The sequence below is a fragment of the Anguilla rostrata genome, chromosome 2 (assembly GCF_018555375.3).
Source record: "Anguilla rostrata isolate EN2019 chromosome 2, ASM1855537v3, whole genome shotgun sequence".
NCBI lineage: Eukaryota > Metazoa > Chordata > Actinopteri > Anguilliformes > Anguillidae > Anguilla > Anguilla rostrata.
This window is the reverse complement of record NC_057934.1, coordinates 26256268-26273323: the sequence shown is the minus strand read 5'-3', so window position 1 is coordinate 26273323 and position 17056 is coordinate 26256268. Positions and strand designations below refer to the sequence as shown.

At 44.3% G+C, this 17056-nt stretch overlaps 2 protein-coding genes across 6 annotated transcripts in view; one reads left to right on the top strand and one right to left on the bottom strand.

Annotated features, from left to right (window-relative positions):
* LOC135247685 (histone acetyltransferase KAT7-like) overlaps positions 1-3378 on the bottom strand; it is a 46282-nt gene extending 42904 nt beyond the window's left edge. For 2 of the 4 annotated variants that reach the window (XM_064321429.1, XM_064321430.1), the window contains exon 1: positions 3202-3378. In XM_064321429.1, the coding sequence (XP_064177499.1) occupies positions 3202-3216 (15 nt within the window). In that variant the 5' untranslated portion in view covers positions 3217-3378. The remainder of the gene's footprint in view (positions 1-3201) is intronic. The other 2 variants (XM_064321431.1, XM_064321432.1) reach the window with 1 other exon arrangement.
* A 130-nt stretch (positions 3379-3508) lies between these two features.
* LOC135247687 (uncharacterized) lies at positions 3509-9866 on the top strand. Of its 2 annotated transcripts, none has more exons than XM_064321433.1 (2): positions 3509-3648; positions 5033-7237. In XM_064321433.1, the coding sequence occupies exon 2, from the start codon at positions 5846-5848 to the stop codon at positions 7235-7237; it is 1392 nt and encodes a 463-aa protein (XP_064177503.1). In that variant the 5' UTR covers positions 3509-3648; positions 5033-5845. The 2 variants fall into 2 exon arrangements, with proteins under 2 accessions (XP_064177503.1, XP_064177504.1); XM_064321434.1 differs by adding an exon at positions 9114-9866 and having other exon boundaries at positions 3552-6376.
* The last annotated feature ends 7190 nt before the right edge of the window (positions 9867-17056 follow it).

Sequence of the window (17056 nt, the reverse complement as noted above, 5' to 3'; positions counted from 1 at the left end):
TTCACCCGTTTCCCATGATCAAAAACTTGCAAAATCTGGTAGGCATGTTCGGTATGCCAATTTATTATGCATGACATGCATGCAACTGGCACTATAGGTGGCGCTACATTGCCACCAGCAAAATTACAACTTTGAAAAAATAATTCTGTACGTCCACTAAACTTTTACCCACATATCTACCTCTTAATTTTGAACAAATAATATCACAGAACATCTAGTGTCTGCCTTTTCGCTTTTCCACCATTTTGAGTTCATGGAAAGACAAAGTTTTTCAAACTTCTTCTAGAATGTTTGCCCAATTCTCATGTGTCATGTTTGGCATGTTTGGCCACAAACTTTTTCCAAATTTGACGATACTTCAGGTTATGATAGACAAAAGTATTTTGAATTACCACACACAGCCTTGCAGTAATTGCACTGAAGACACTGTTACACATTTTATTACAAGAAAAAACTCCTTCAAACTGTCTGGTGAAGGATTTTTGTGAAAGAAATGGCAAAAACATTTTTTTTTGCCATTTTCTCCCCAATTTAGTCGTTATACCAATTCCCCGTGTGTATCACAATCCTGGTTGATGCACTATCCTCTGTCGGTCTGGGGAGGGTGTAGACTACCACATGCCTCCTCTGATACATATAGAGTCGCCAGCCGCTTCTTTTCACCTGACAGCAAGGAATTTCACTGGAAGAGCACAACACGCGCAGAGGTTCATGCCCCAGATCCCCTCCCTGCTGAACAGCGCCCCGACCAACCAGTAGGAGTCGCTAATGCAACGATCAGGATTCTTACCCTCACCAGCTTCCCACCCGCGAACACTGCCAATTGTGTTCGTAGGAACGTCTGACCAAGCCGGAAGTACCGCTGCCGAGGATTGAACCCCGGTTTCTGTGTGTCTGTGTGACTAGATTTTCCGCCATTTTGAATTTTTTGAAAAACACATTTTTGACATCTCCTCCTAAACCTTAGGTCCAATTGCTACCAAATTTTCTGTGGATCATTACTGAACCAAGCGTATCAAAAGTTATCAAAAGCTTGTTGATATCTTATTGCATTTTGAAGATATTGACCAATGAACTCCAAAAGGGCGTGGCTCAGCACATAAATAGACCAAAGTCAAGAATCGTTGGGCCAATCATCACAAAACTTGCAGGATATATCCACATAAGTACCTGAAACATACCCTGAAAGTTTCATTCAAATCGACCACTAGGGGGCGCTACAAACGCAAAACATGGGCGTGGCATAACACAAATCCGACTATAAATCAAAAATTGTTTGTCCAATCATTACAAAACTCACAAGATTCATAACACTGTTGAACCACGTGTGTAAACCTATTTTGAAATTGCCCAATAGGGAGCGCCACCAATCTATGGGCAAAAGTTGAAGGTCATAACTCATACGCCATGAGTCTGATTTACACGAAACTTGCTACAGACATCCACCTATTCTCACTCTACAAATTTGCCTCAAGAACCATTAATTAACTGATTGAATTACTGACTGAGTTACGGACTGAGTGAGTTAGTGACATTGCCGGTCATAATGTCACATTGCCGGTGCTTCATATCTAAAAATGACCATTCAAGAATGTAAATTGGAATTGGATTTAGCTCGATTGAGTATATATGGGTATATCCTGGTATTATGTGGCACCTCGAGTGTACCAGTAAAATTAATAACAATTACAAACAGAAATATGGCCATTAATTATAAGTGTGCCGAAGGCTCCCTTTTCCCAATCCCAACATCTATCATTGAATAGTTTTCATGCAGACACAATCAAACTGTCATTTATTTATTTAGTTCTTGTATGATATGATGACTATTTCTTATAGTTCTTGTATGACATGATGATGATGGTCCTATGCTACTGTTAGTTTGTTGTGCAATAAACCTTTTCATTCATTCATTAAGAATGAACATAGTGTCAAGTCAAATTCCTTGTATGTATAAATAGACTTGACTATTACAATTACTCTGATTCTGACTAGATCTTATTGCACTTCGCAGCTTTCACCTTCTAACGGTCCGAGTTGGCTTGAACCCCGGAATCGCCGCTTGCGGCTATAGTTTCAATAATTGTTTATTTCCCCTATTTGATAAACAAGGAACCAAGATGCTGACAGGTGAGAATACAAACAGGACAGAAGAACAGAATACAAACATAGTAGGTCTGTCATGTACACAATACCCCATTAAAAACACTTCCATTTACAAATATGGCACTTTCATTTGTCATTCAGGGTAAAGGAAAAATTATTGAATTCATGCCAATATGTTTCTTGCACCTAGAGCGTATGTGTTTGCATGATTTGTGTATACATTACTATTATCACTTACTCATAACAAACACCATATAAAAATAAATGATATCTGAAGAAAAATGTTTTCACTGGACAAAAAGCTACTCAGACATACAAAGCACTGTCTATCATTAAAAAGTACTGATATCAAAGTCAGGCTAAGTTACAAGAAACTATATTGGTTCTTAGCTCACACAAATTAAACAAGCTTGAAATCCATGCTGCTACCCAATGTTTCCAAAATTATTAAAAGTAACTTGGCCCTTAATTAATTATAGACAGTGCTTTGTATGTGTGAGTAACTTGCCATTTTTGTACGTTGAAAATTTTTTCTTCAGATAGTGTATTCGGCAAAGTGAGTGTTTTTCCAGCGATTAAGTGTAGGCTAATATACGACTCGAAAATTCGACTCATTTTGATGTACTGCTCGAATGTACCGATTCATTTTAATGAATCTAACTTAAACTCAAAAGTCTCCAGTGAAAACGAAATGTAGTGGACCATTCGCATTTTAATTTGAATTTTGGCGCGGGTATGCTTCCATAATACACCAATCATGCAATGAAATCAATTTCAAGGCCCCAGCTGAAGCCTGAGATTCTCGCAGTCTGCGAACCGGAATCTTAGCTGAAGTACAGCCGGCACACAGAGTTATTCACTGTTGGGTACGCTTGCTTTATCAATTTATTCATATATTGCCGATACTAAAGACAACATACAGTGTCAGTCGATTCAAAAGATATGTTTACGTACATATCAATAGCATTTCGTTTTCTGTTGACGTGTTAGATTTGCTGTGAGATCGTAAAATTCGGTTACGTTCAAGGCGTTTATGTTTGGTACTTTTGACTGGCTAGCTAGTATACTGAATGGACAGTTTTACGCACTGCTTACCTTTCTACGGGGCATATTTTATTTGAGTAGTAGATAGGGTCCTGCCCTCAGTAGTCTCTTCAGATATTTAATCGTTCAACACAACAATTAGCAGCGCGACATTAGAAGTTAAAAACTGTGCAGCTTGCTGTAAAGTAGGTCGGTGAGAAGACGGGCAATGACTCGCGCTACACATTCGCTGCTTTTCTTTTTGTCCCTTGCCATAACTTCCGGTGAACAGAAATGGGAGGAGGTTTTCGGCTCAAGTAATGTCTGGAGCAGAGCCCTTGCCTGCGTTACGAATAGCGCATTCGTTCGCTCCCTTCCACTACAAGGAAATCTATATAGTGCACTAGAGAGGGATTCAGTGGTGAAAAGGGAGACGATTTCGGACTCTACAGCGGATTCCGATTCTGAGCAGGTTACTTGGCAACTCGTAACGATTGCGTGACAACTGTCAGCGGCTCGGTGAGCAAGCATGCCAGAAACGGCAAAAGTGTTCGTTTTCAGTTTTGAACAAGGGTTCTCCTGACTCGTGTAGATGTACAAATGATCAGTGACTAGTAACCAACAAAAAGTTGTTATGGTCGCTCTTTTTGTTCGCCAGAGTATGCTCTACCAGCCTGCATGAGCTAACATAGCCAACACCATGGTGGAGCTCTTATAAGCTGTGATCTTTTTCTGGTTTAAAAAAACAGTGTGCACAATGATAGCCTACTCGCCGTGATTTTTTAGCCATAGTTCTCCTCAGAAATAGCCGGCGACGAATTATTTTTCATAGACCGAAGCTGAGATGCTTTGCTGTCACGTCGACGGCGTCAGCGTGTAACTGAACACAAACCAGGTTGATCAACAGCAGTGGCGCCTGTAGAAGATATTTAGTTGGGGGGCCAGATGGGGCCAGTGAAAATCTTGGAGTGGCACACTAAAAAGACTATACAGCATAGAGGAATTTCAGGGTACGCAACTTAGTTAATACAAAGGTAAGGACACTATATTATAGTATAATAGCTAAATTACAGACTGTTTAATTCCTTGGCTGATGTGAATATAAGATTATGATTCACATGAGATCAGCCAAGGAATCATTAATTAGCCTATCAAATTCCAATTTGAATGCATCATCACCAATAAATCAAGGGTGTGGGTTGCTTAAACATAAATATTAATTATTAGCTGATAACAAAGGTTTCATTTATGTCCAGCACGTCATATTTTATATTATTTACAAGTATCTTCCATTCTTTGAATCATAGCCTCAAACAGAAATTGTAGCCTATTTCAAATGTCAAAATTCTAGGTGGCCAAAAATTCTACAAGTGGCTGTAATTCTAGGTGTAATTCTAGGTGTATCTGTATTCTATAGAATGAAATAATTAATTATGGATGCAAAAATGTCTAACCTAAAGTTCTGATGCAATTACAAAACACCACACATCAGATTTCATGCTCAATTTCTTTATTACTTTTATCACTTCAAAGATTTGTATAATTTAATAATAACCAACATGGCATTCCATTTCCATAGTTTTATCTCAAAATCATGTACAAAAATAATTTCCCTTCTTGAGAATGCTCCCTTAAAAATTCAACTCAAATGTGTAAGCCACTGTATAAGCCTACCTCCTATGGCTTCAATACACACCACCTCTAACCACAATCTAACCACTAAAACTTCTATAATTTCTTCTGGACACTGTGGTGGGGTGGGCGTGGTTTGAGCGTCGGCTGCAGAGAGAGAGTGAGAGGAGCGGCTCTCGGATCCTTCGTCACAGCTGTCAGGTGGAGGTAATCAGCGCCGATAAGTATCAATTGTTTAATTGCGCTGATTGCCTCTGATTGTTTTCAACAGTGAGCCTGGGGTTTTTAAAAGCGGAGACCGGGAGTCTTCGAGAGCGAAAAACGCCGGAGGAAAGACGGGTCGGCAAAGAAATTACCAGAAACCCAAAAAGTATATGTGTTACGTTGTAGCCAGGCAAAGCCGGTGGCTGAATAAACGAGCACGCAAGTGATAAAAACCAAACCTTGTCTCCAGTGAGTCTGTTGGCGGGCAGGAGGGGTGGCACTCACTTGCCATAGTGGTGGCCCGTACGGGGAGGCATAGGAAAAGACGACCAACAGTTTCACAAGAGACAATCATGGAGCACAGCCCGGAACAGGGGGAAACTACACAACCGGTGGTGGCGCTGGCAAGAATGCTGGAGGGGATGGCGGCGATGCAGGAAAGACAGACGGCGTTACACGCCGAACAGCTTGAGGCTCTGCGTGCACAGACCTCCCTCCAGACTCAGGCTCTGCTGCAGCTGGCTGCTGCGGGAGAAACCAGCTCCCGAGAGCGACAAACCGGGTCCCCCGTAGCTCTCCATATACCCAAAATGACCCCGGATGACGACGCGGAGGCATTCCTCGAGGGTTTGAGGTGGCAGCGAGGGCGTGCCGATGGCCGGAGGAGGAGTGGGTCGTCCGCCTCCTGCCCCTCTTAACAGGGGAAACTCAACAAGCGGCACACAGTCTACCCCCCACAGCGCGGGCTGAGTACGCGAACCTGAGGAAGGCGGTCCTGGACCGCCTGGGGTACAGCCCGGAAGAACACCGGAGGCGGTTCCGGGAGACGACCCTGGCAGGAGAGGACCGGCCGTTCGCGTACGCCCAGAGACTGCTGGACATGGCGCGTCGGTGGCTGCGACCGGAACTCCGGTCAGCCGACAGGGTGGTGGAGCTGGTGACCCTTGAGCGGTTCATTGATGGCCTCCCGGGGGAGACGGCGAACTGGGTGAGGTGCCATCGACCGACCGGGTTGGCGGCCGCCGTCACCCTGGCGGAGGACCACCTAGCGCTCTACCCCCGCGGCCAGTCACAGCAGCAGCAGCAGCAGCAAGGACGGGCAGAAACGGCTCCGCGCAGGAGAGCCCCTCCTCGTTCTCTTCCTCGTTCCATTCCTTCCTCCCTTCCCCGTGCCCAAACCCCCTCATTTTCCCGCAACAACCCTTTTTTTTCTGTTTCCCCAGCCCCAGGCTCAGTGGCGACGGGGTTCGACCCACAGAGAGCTCCTCAGACGCCCAGACCGGGGTGTTGGCGGTGCGGACAACCAGGTCACCTGCGCCGCGAGTGCCCGCTCATGGAGATGGGGCAGGTGGTTCGTGTTGTCGGCCCGCCCACCTCCGCTCCCGACCCAGACGGAGCGTACTGTATTCCGGTAAGGATTCAAGGGATTGAACACCAGGCGCTGTTGGACTCAGGGGCTATGCAGACCATGATTCAGCAGAGCCTGGTTCGACCCGAGGCGTTGTTAGAAGCATCAAGGGTATCTATAAGGTGTGTGCATGGGGATTTACACGAGTACCCTATAGTCTCAGTGGAAATTCGGTGTCAAGGAAAAAAACATAAAATAAAGGCTGCGGTTAGCTCCCGCCTCTCGCACCCTCTGATTTTAGGCACTGATTGGCCGGGGTTCCGCCAGGCAGCTGGTAAGGTAGCGGGGGTGCATTCACGACGGGTAGGGCTGTGTGATGTGTGTGCTGCTCCCCCTCCGGGGGAGACTCCGCAGGTACCGGTGTTTCGCCCCATGGAGGATTTCCCACTCGAGCAGTCTCGTGATGACACCCTGCGCTTTGCCTTTGACCGCGTGATGTCCATTTATGGTCAGCAGGTGCGCCCTGATGCAACACTCACTCACCCATATTTTGTAATAATTCGGGATATGTTATACAGAGTGTGTCGTGACACTCAGACTAATGAGGAAATCACCCAATTGCTGGTGCCTAAAAGCTCTCGGGAAATGGTTTTTCAGACGGCTCATTTTAACCCCACGGCTGGTCATTTAGGGTATGAGAAAACACTGAACCGGATAATGGCTCGTTTCTATTGGCCGGGCATTTGGGTCGACGTGCGTCGGTGGTGTGCGTCGTGCCCTGAATGCCAACTAGTAAATTCCCCGGCTATCCCAAAAGCGCCGTTGCGCCCCCTTCCGCTAATGGAGGTCCCTTTTGAGAGAGAGTGGGGATGGACCTCATCGGGCCATTTGATCGGAGCACGCAGGGATACCGCTTCGTGTTAGTTCTGGTGGATTATGCGACAAGGTATCCCGAAGCATTTCCTTTGCGCAGCATTTCGGCAAAAAGTGTTGCGCAGGCATTGTTTCAAATAATCTCCCGAGTCGAAATCCCGAAAGAGATTCTGACTGACCAGGGCACGCAGTTTATGTCACGCGCACTACACGAGCTGTAGGGTTATTGGGCATTCAGTCTATTAGAACCAGCGTGTACCATCCCCAAGCGGATGGGTTTGTTGAGCGTTTTAATAGAACGTTAAAGTCTATGATCCGGAAGTTCGTTCATGAGGATAGCCGTAATTGGGTTAAGTGGTTATCTCCTCTGGTGTTTGCAGTGCGGGAGGTTCCCCAGGTCTCCACGGGATTTTCTCCCTTTGAACTACTGTTCGGTAGGAAACCCCGGGGGATATTGGACCTAGTTAAAGAAAACTGGGAGGAGGGTCCGAGTCCTAGTAAAAATGAGTTACAGTACGTGATGGACCTGCGAGCAAAACTCCATACACTGGGTAAGTTGTCACGGGAGAATTTGCTCGAGGCGCAGGCACGTCAGCAACAGCACTACGACAGAGGAGCTAAACTACGTCAATTTTCACCGGGAGATAAAGTTCTTGTGTTACTCCCTACCTCTAGTTCTAAATTACTCGCCAAGTGGCAAGGGCCCTTTGCGGTCACACGGCGAGTGGGGGAGGTTGACTATGAGGTAGAGCGTACTGATAGAGAGGGGGCAAAACAGATTTATCACCTCAATCTCCTGAAAGCGTGGAAGGAGGTGGTGGCTGTCTCTCTGGTTACGGTGGATAAGGAGAGAGATGAGCTGGGGCCGGAGGTACCAAATTCATCCAATCAGATCTCAACCCTTTCAGATGACCATCTCTCACCGAATCAGAGAGTAGACCTTGCCTTGTTGCAAAAGCGTTTTGCTGATCTGTTTTCCCCCATACCAGGACGCACGCACCTCATACACCACCACATTGACACTTCCCTGGGGGTGACGGTGCGGACCCGCCCCTATAGGTTGCCGGAACACAAAAAGAAATTGGTTCAGGCAGAGATAAAGGCAATGCTAGAGCTGGGGGTAATAGAGGAATCCCACAGTCCCTGGAGTAGCCCCATTGTGCTGGTAGGTAAGCCTGATGGGTCTATTCGCTTCTGTGTGGATTATAGAAAAGTAAATGAAGTATCACGGTTTGATGCTTATCCAATGCCTTCGGGTTGACGAGCTCTTGGATCGGCTTGGCACGGCTCGATTTTTTTCGACGCTGGATTTAACTAAGGGTTACTGGCAGATTCCCTTATCTGCCAAATCTAAGGAAAAAACAGCTTTCTCCGCTCCGGATGGTTTGTACCAATTCAGGACACATTCGGAGCCCCTGCCACCTTCCAGCGCCTAATGGATCGGGTATTGCGTCCCCATGCTGGATATGCTGCTGCCTATCTGGATGACGTAATTATCCATAGCAGCAGTTGGGAGCAGCATTTGCAGCATGTGGGGGCAGTGCTCGAATCCTTAAGGCAGGCAGGGCTCACGGCTAACCCAAAGAAGTGTGCTATTGGCCGAGCGGAGGTACGGTATTTGGGGTACCACTTGGGAAGTGGACAGGTGCAGCCTCTAGTGGACAAAACCGCTGCGATTACAGCCTGTCCCCGACCCAAGTCAAAAAAAGATGTAAGGAGGTTCTTGGGGCTGGCCGGCTATTACAGAAGATTCATCCCGGCATTTTCGGAGCTAACCAGCCCCCTAACTGACTTAACCCGAAAAGGTGCCTCAGATCCGGTCCAGTGGACGGAACCGTGCCAGCGGGCGTTTGAGAGGGTAAAAGAAGCTCTCTGTGGGGAGCCGCTCTTGTTCACACCTAACTTCTCTCTCCCTTTTGTTTTGCAGACCGATGCGTCGGACAGAGGGCTGGGGGCGGTTTTGACCCAGCAGGTGGAGGGAGTCGATCGCCCCGTGCTGTACATTAGCCGAAAACTGTCACAACGGGAGGCGAAGTACAGCATGGTGGAGAAAGAGTGCCTCGCCATTCGGTGGGTGGTCGGAGCCCTCCGTTATTACCTTCTGGGTCGCCCATTCACCCTCTGTTCAGACCATGCCCCCCTCCAATGGCTCCACCGCATGAAGGATACCAATGCCCGGATCACTCGGTGGTATCTGGCTTTGCAGCCTTTTAACTTCAAGGTGATCCATAGACCGGGCGCACGGATGGTCGTGGCTGACTTCCTCTCTCGCCCCCAGGAGGGGGGGGGGGAGGTGGGGGGTTAGTCATCGGCCGGATGGCTCCCTGGCCTAAGTCGGGCAGTGGGGGTATGTGGTGGGGTGGGCGTGGTTTGAGCGTCGGCTGCAGAGAGAGAGAGAGTGAGAGGAGCGGCTCTCGGATTCTTCGTCACAACTGTCAGGTGGAGGTAATCAGCGCCGATAAGTATCAATTGTTTAATTGCGCTGATTGCCTCTGATTGTTTTCAGCAGTGAGCCTGGGGTTTTTAAAAGCGGAGACTGGGAGTCTTCGAGAGCGAAAAACGCCGGAGGAAAGACGGGTCGGCAAAGAAATTACCGGAAACCCAAAAAGTATATGTGTTACGTTGTAGCCAGGCAAAGCCGGTGGCTGAATAAACGAGCACGCAAGTGCTAAAAACCAAACCTTGTCTCCAGTGAGTCTGTTGGTGGGCAGGAGGGGTGGCACTCACTTGCCACAGACACATTTTTCCTTTCCTTCCATGTGAGCTCAACACAGATACTCATGGGTAACGCATGGCTCAATACAACTTTATTCTCCTGTCACTATGCATTTTAGCAAATACATCAACAAAATCCTCAAGATGGAGGGCCTTAGACCTTCTTGACTCTATGCTTAAAGTGAAAAATCTCGAAGATTTTCAGTAAAATAAATGTCTGTTAAGTCACTATATATTGCTGAAATAGATAACATAATGGTGATTGAGCCTATTATTATATTAATTTATATTGTTATTATTATTATTATTGTTTATGATTAAAGAACTGGGTGTCTGGTGACATTCCGGGAAAAAAATCACAAGTGGCGCACAGTTAGTGACACGTTTTCCATCACCCATCAGTGGTTGGTCCACCAGAGAGGGTAGGCGGAGCTAATGCAACAGGCTCACTTTTCAACTCGTGAGTGTGAGCGGCATGCTGTTTTATTCCGGTGTCTGCTTGTGTTATGGAACCCTAAAAAGTTTTTGTGTAACATAAGAGGTCATATTATTTGTTGATGTAGATTTCGTATTACATTTGATGACAATGTAATATTACTAAATTACATAGTTATTTGCACAGCTAACGCTAGCTACCAGACCATGTCAAGAAAGGCAACATTAGTTTAGACAACGTTGTGCAAAGTCAGCAGCCATCTCTCATATCAGGTAACGTTGCGTTAGCTAGCTAGCTAATGTAATTAACATAATCTAATGTCAGCTAACAATTAGAAAAAACGCTAGCTAACGCTACCGATCGGTACCGACCTCGCAAACCGTCTCTCGAATGCAACGCTACCTTGTTGCAATGTTGAATTGTAGCTAACTAAAGGCCAGTTTAGATCAATGATTCGCAACGAGACTGGATGCAACTTGCAAAATTCCAAGGCGTCTGTTTGTAAATGTTCTAAAACTGCATTTGGCGATTTGACAAGGTGGGTCTTTTGAGACCCCGGGGCAAGCAACGGCTCTGCTACTAACCAGTTCACACCACTGCAATTTTCTCTGCAACATTCTAAAACCGTTTCGTCTCGTTGCGAATCATTGATCTGAACTGGCCTTAACGTTACTGTTATTTACATTGACATCAATTTCATCATGATCAGAATAAAACCGTCTTTACACAGAGCATTAACCCCGGGGTATAGGTGGAGCAGAGCCAGGTCTGATTTCTGTGTAAAGATGTCAAGCCGGAGAAAAGTAAATTAAAAAAATACGACAGTATGGATTACCGTTGTTATTATTTTATTACGCTTCCTCATATGTTTCTTCAGCCTTGATGCCCTTTTTGATGAAATCTTCTTTGTTTTTGTTTTATTCTTCTCATTCTAACACCCAGCTCAGCTTTATTCTCGAACAGTTTAGCCAGCAAAACCAGAAAAACCAGGGGTAATGTTTTGCAAGGCAGTTGTTTCAAAAATATCACACAACAATCATTCACGAGAAAGACGATGTTTATTGTGCACAAGATACATAATTGCACGAGCCACAGCGAATCCCGCGGATTCTTCTCTGCAGTGCAAAGATGTTCATACCAGGCAAAAGGTGGATAAAGACGTCTGTGGAAATTGATCATCACTAATTCTACCCCAGGTCTGCTACAGCATTTTAACCCGGCTCCGCAGTGTAAAGATAGCTTAGCCTAATGTTATAGACAATAGGTGAGTATGTATATAACGTTACTTTTATAATAACCATTTTTATTCAGTAAATAGTAAGTGTTATAGTTACCGTGGCCCAGGTGCCAGCTGACTGACGTCACACACAGGCGACACTGTTTGGAAGTTGGGAAGCGAGGTCCAAAAACACACCTGCAATTACCGCTTCTCGCCATTGGTACCGCCAAAGAGAACGAAACTGAAATCATCGAGATTGCCACTTTAAAGCCCCTAAATTACTCAACCTTTCATCACTCACTGTGCTTCTTAAGTAGGTCTTTATGCGCTTAAGCACAGATAAACTGCATTCACACCATGCTGTACTAACAGGTAAGGCAAGGGCAATCTTACAAAGTTTGAATAACTCATGAAATCCTTATAGGGCTCAATAAACACAGTGAGTTCTGCTAAACTTGTGGGTGATGTTAAGCCACTATTCTGTTTTCTCACAAGTATCCTTTTTAGCTGAGGAACCTCATACCCCAAGTCTTCAGTATCACTATTTTGTGGCAAATGCAAATATATCATCTTTATCACAGAATGTGTCACTGGAAGGACTTAAAGCTTGGATACCTTTCATAGTCTCACAACTATCTTTTGAAAATTGTCTCTTTAGCTCACAAAGCATAACATCAAGGATAGGGATGAATGTGTTCCTACGAAAAGTTTTTTTATCCATCTCAGTTTGTCTTGCTGCAAGTGGAGATGTGATGTAATGTCCTTCAAGTCTGGAACTTGCTTTGACTTGACGCTTGGGATGGGGGACAGTGGGTATGCTGCCTTTTTGGCAAGAGTCAAAACATTCTCCCAGATCTCTACAAAGTATGATTCACATCTATAATTATTAAAAGTATCTATGAGAGAATCAACAAGGGTAACTGCAACTCCAAGGTTCAGTTGAGGTGACTGTAGTATGTCTAACAGATGTTTTGCCTCTCCAAAAACTTAGGTAAAGGTCTCAAGGAGTCCAACAAACTTTAGGTCAATTTGGCTCAAGTTCAACAGACCATGTGTATCCACAGCTCTCTCCCCATTGTGCTCCTGAGCTCGAATGATGAATGATGGCTAGTAGTCTGTCTCTCTCAATTTTACAGGCTAGATACCTGCATGCCCAACGAGTGTCAGAGAGCCTTTGCAACTCACGAGGGGCCATATCCATGTCTTTCTGTATTTCTAATCATCTTTGGTGGACATATGACCCTGACATGAAAACATACATTTTTTGTAAAAGGGAAAAGAAATATTCTGCATCTGGGATTGTTTTAACTGTGGACAAGATTTGTCCACAGTTAAGGGGCAAGATTTAAGCAGTATGCATTACAGTGCACATAGAATGCCAAAGGTGCCACTTCTTTAATGTGCGCTTGTACCCCAGAGTGCTTCCCGCTCATGACTGAGACCCCATCGTATCCTTGCCCTACTAGGTTATTTTTGTAATCAAGGCCGTAATTCTGGAGAATTTGAATTATTTTCTCTGAAAGAGATGCAGCAGCATCTAAGCGCTCAGCCGCCTCAAAATGTAGGAAGCTTTCTTGCACTGAACCACTATAATATCTCGCCACTAGTGACATTTGCTCCTTCTTGCTCATATCTTTGGTCTAATCTACCATAATGCTGAAATGCTCACTTTCTTTGACTTCTTTTATAATGGATGTACGGACCATATCAGCAAGACCCTCTAGAATCTCATTTTGTATGTGACCTGTGTATGTTGCATTATATCGTTTTGTAATCTTTGTTTTCACATTGTCATCATGTTTAGCAATAAGATCCAATATAGCATGGAAGTTGCCCTTATTAACACTATCTTCTGTGTCTGTGGCCTCTCTGTGCTATATTTTGGGTTGCTGTGAGAAGCAGCACTTCACCAATGGTTTTAATATACTCTCTATTTTCTTTCACTTGTTTACTGTACCCTTCATTAAGGTTACTAAAGACAGAGTTCTTGTTTGTCGTGGCTTTTTCATATTCTGCCCATGCTATCATTGCACTGATGTGTCCTTCTGACTTAGCATGGGCTGCAAACCCACCATCACTGTACATGGCTTTTTTTCCAATTCTTGAAGCCTTCACCAGAGGTAAATGGTGAATCACCAAAGGCGGGGAGGCTGAAGTGTCGGCAGGCAAAACAATACACTGCCTCCTTACTTTGTGAATATTCCAGCCGTTTATTGGTGTTGTACCATATGTCCTTGAAGTTCCTTCTTCTGTCCCCCTGGAGAGTCCGTGGGAAGAACTTTAGGCGTGGCTACTTTGGGCCCTCTGCCTTTTATGTGGAAATGTCTAAGATGAAAAAGAGTGAACAAAAGGCAATTATCTGTAATTTTCCACACTAAGCTGTTTATTACAAACATACACATTCTCCAATTCTCTCTCTTACACTCAAACAAACACACACACACAGTCTGTCTCTTTCACACTCAACCTAATTTATTCACTAAAATCAACAGTTTGCATTAACACAAAAAAAAAATGCAACTACACACAAGTGAAGACTCTTTTTCTGTGTCTGTCCAGGAGTTGTCGGATTGATTTGGATTGGTCCATTTATGAATGTATTGGAGTTGGTGGGCAATGAAGTAATGGAGAAAATTTGGTGCTTCCAGACCTCCCTTGGTTTTGTATTTTTGTAAAGTGGCTAGTTTGATTCTAGGTGTTTTGTTTTTCCAGTAGAATTTTGTGATGATGGAGTCTAGGGATTTGAACCAGGAGGGTGGGGGCTTGATGGGGATCATTGAGAATAGGTAGTTTATCATGGGTAGTATGGTCATTTTGATGTTATGGGGCGACATAGCTCAGGAGGTAAGACCGATTGTCTGGCAGTCGGAGGGTTGCCGGTTCAAACCCCGCCCTGGGCGTGTCGAAGTGTCCTTGAGCAAGACACCTAACCCCTAACCCCTAACTGCTCTGGCGAATGAGAGGCATCAATTGTAAAGCGCTTTGGATAAAAGCGCTATATAAATGCAGTCCATTTACCATTTAGTCCATTTGATTGTGGCAATTCTGCCTATGAGGGATATTGGTAGATTCATCCAGCGCTGAAGGTTGTCCTCTACTGTTTTGAAAAGTGGGTTGAAGTTGAGATTAACTAACTCTGACAGCCTAGGGGAAATGTTGACTCCTAAATATGTGATATTACCAGTGCGCAGAGGAGGAGGTGGTGTTTGGACTGCCACATCCCAGCTATTAGGGCTGAGTGAGAGAATGGTGGATTTAGACCAGTTGATAGTGTAGTCTGAGATTTTAGAGAAAGTGTTTATGAGGCGGATGGTATCAGATAATGAAGAGGAAGGATGTTGTAGGTACAGTAGAATGTCATCTGCGTAGAGACTGATCTTATGGTGTATACTTTTTGTTTGGATTCCTGTGATGTTTCTACTTTTTGACGGATAGCTGCTGCAAGTGGTTCAATGAATATGGCAAATAAAGATGGGGAGAGTGGGCATCCTTGCCTAGTGCCCCTGTGCAAAGTAAAGCGTTGTGATATTAGTCTATTGGTGGTGATCGTGGCCATTGGTGATGTGTACAAAATCCTCACCCAGTGGATAAATGATTCACCAAAACCAATTTTTTTTAGTGTAGAAAATAAAAATTCCCAATTTACTTTATCAAATGCTTTTTCTGCGTCCAGTGAGACTATGGCTGTTGGTGAGTTTGTGTGAGATGTGTAATGGATTAGGTTATATAGTCTACGTAAGTTGTTAGATGAGTGTCTTCCTTTAATAAAGCCAGTTTGGTCCGAGTGGATGATGAATGAAGTAACTGTGTCGACACCATTTGACTCCTATTACAAGCCTTTCTGTTATAGGCCAATTTTGTCAAATATGAGTAGTTTATGATGCTGATTAAAGATGTAATATAAACAGTGACACCTACAGTTGAACATGAACAGCAGCTTTAAAAGACCTAAAACTCCCAATAATTCAGTGATAGGAGAAATGTTACTCAAAGATTAAAATTTACATCTGTAAAATACAAGTTATTCAATTTCTGCTATTTCATAATTAATACTTTTGAATTTTTTATTTAACCTTTATTTACCCAGGGTAGGTTCGCTGAGCACGGATGCTCTTTTGCAGGAACGCCCTGCTTCACACTCATACACATTCACACCTGGGAGCTGCCCAGTACAACCACAATCCTCTATTGTTGGCCACTGAGCAGCTCCACTGGAGGGAGAGAACATTTTTTAGCCAATTAAATCAGGGGATGATTAGGTGGCAGGTTTTTGCGAGAACCAGATCTGGGATTTTAGCCAGGACACCGGGGAACCCCCTACTCTTTGCAAATAGTGTCATGGGATCTTTAATGACCACAGTGAGTCAGGACCTCGGTTTAATGTCTCATCCGAAATATAATAGAGCCTCTTTTCTCCCAATAGATGCCACTTTCAAGCAAGGAAAAAGTGGCTCGTCACAGAGCACAAGTGAACGCTGATCCTGCTGCAAGGGCCAGTTACCTTGCCAAAAGACGTGAAAGGTAGTTCACACACACACAGTTTTTGAATGTTTTTACCCTGATTCGTTGTTGTCAGATATTTTTCTTAACTGAAATCACAATAGAAGACATGAGTTCACCCTGATGATTCTTGTCAGATGTTTTTTCTACATTGAAATAAAACAAAACACCATGTTCAGTTGACCTTCTTGACTGCCATGCTTGATTTTCAGTGTCAATTTCTTCAACAAACAATGGTGACCATCAATACCTATCACTTAATCAAAGGCAAAGCGTAAGGTATCCTCCCGAAACTGCTTGAGCAGAAAGTGCTGGAGTTGTACGCCAGAAGTCAGAGGAACTCTTGAGAGCTTCTCTCGACCCTGCCTCTCCCTTGGCAGTGTCGAACGACCTTGCATCACTGAGCACATCACATAACTCACAGCATCCTATCAATTGTGATCACATCCCCATGTACAGTTGAGACCAAAAATTTACATACACCTTAGCTAAAGATGTTCAAACTCAGTTTTTCACATTTCATGTTACCATAGATTTATTTTGGCAAGTCAATTAGGGCATCTACTTTGTTCACATCAGAGGTAATTTTAAAACAATCGATTAGAAACAGATTTATTTCAGCTTTAATTCACTGTATCACAATTCCAGTGGGCCAAAGGTTTACATACACCAAGTTGACTGTCTCTTTAAACAGTATGAAAAATACCAGAAATTGATGTAATGACTTTTTAGAAGCTTCTGATTGGCCAATTGTTATAATTAGGAGTTAACTGGCACCTGTGGCTGTATTTAAGGGCCTACCCTTTAGAGCCACTGCCTTTTTGCCCTTGATACCATGGGAAAATCCAAGCAACTCAGCCAAGACCTCAGAAAAAAAGTCTGGTTCCTCCTTAAGGGCAATTTCATGAACTGAATGTACCACAAGCATCTGTGCAAACAATTGTATGCAAATATAAAAATCTTGGGACCACACAGACACTGCAGCGTTCAGGAAGGAGGC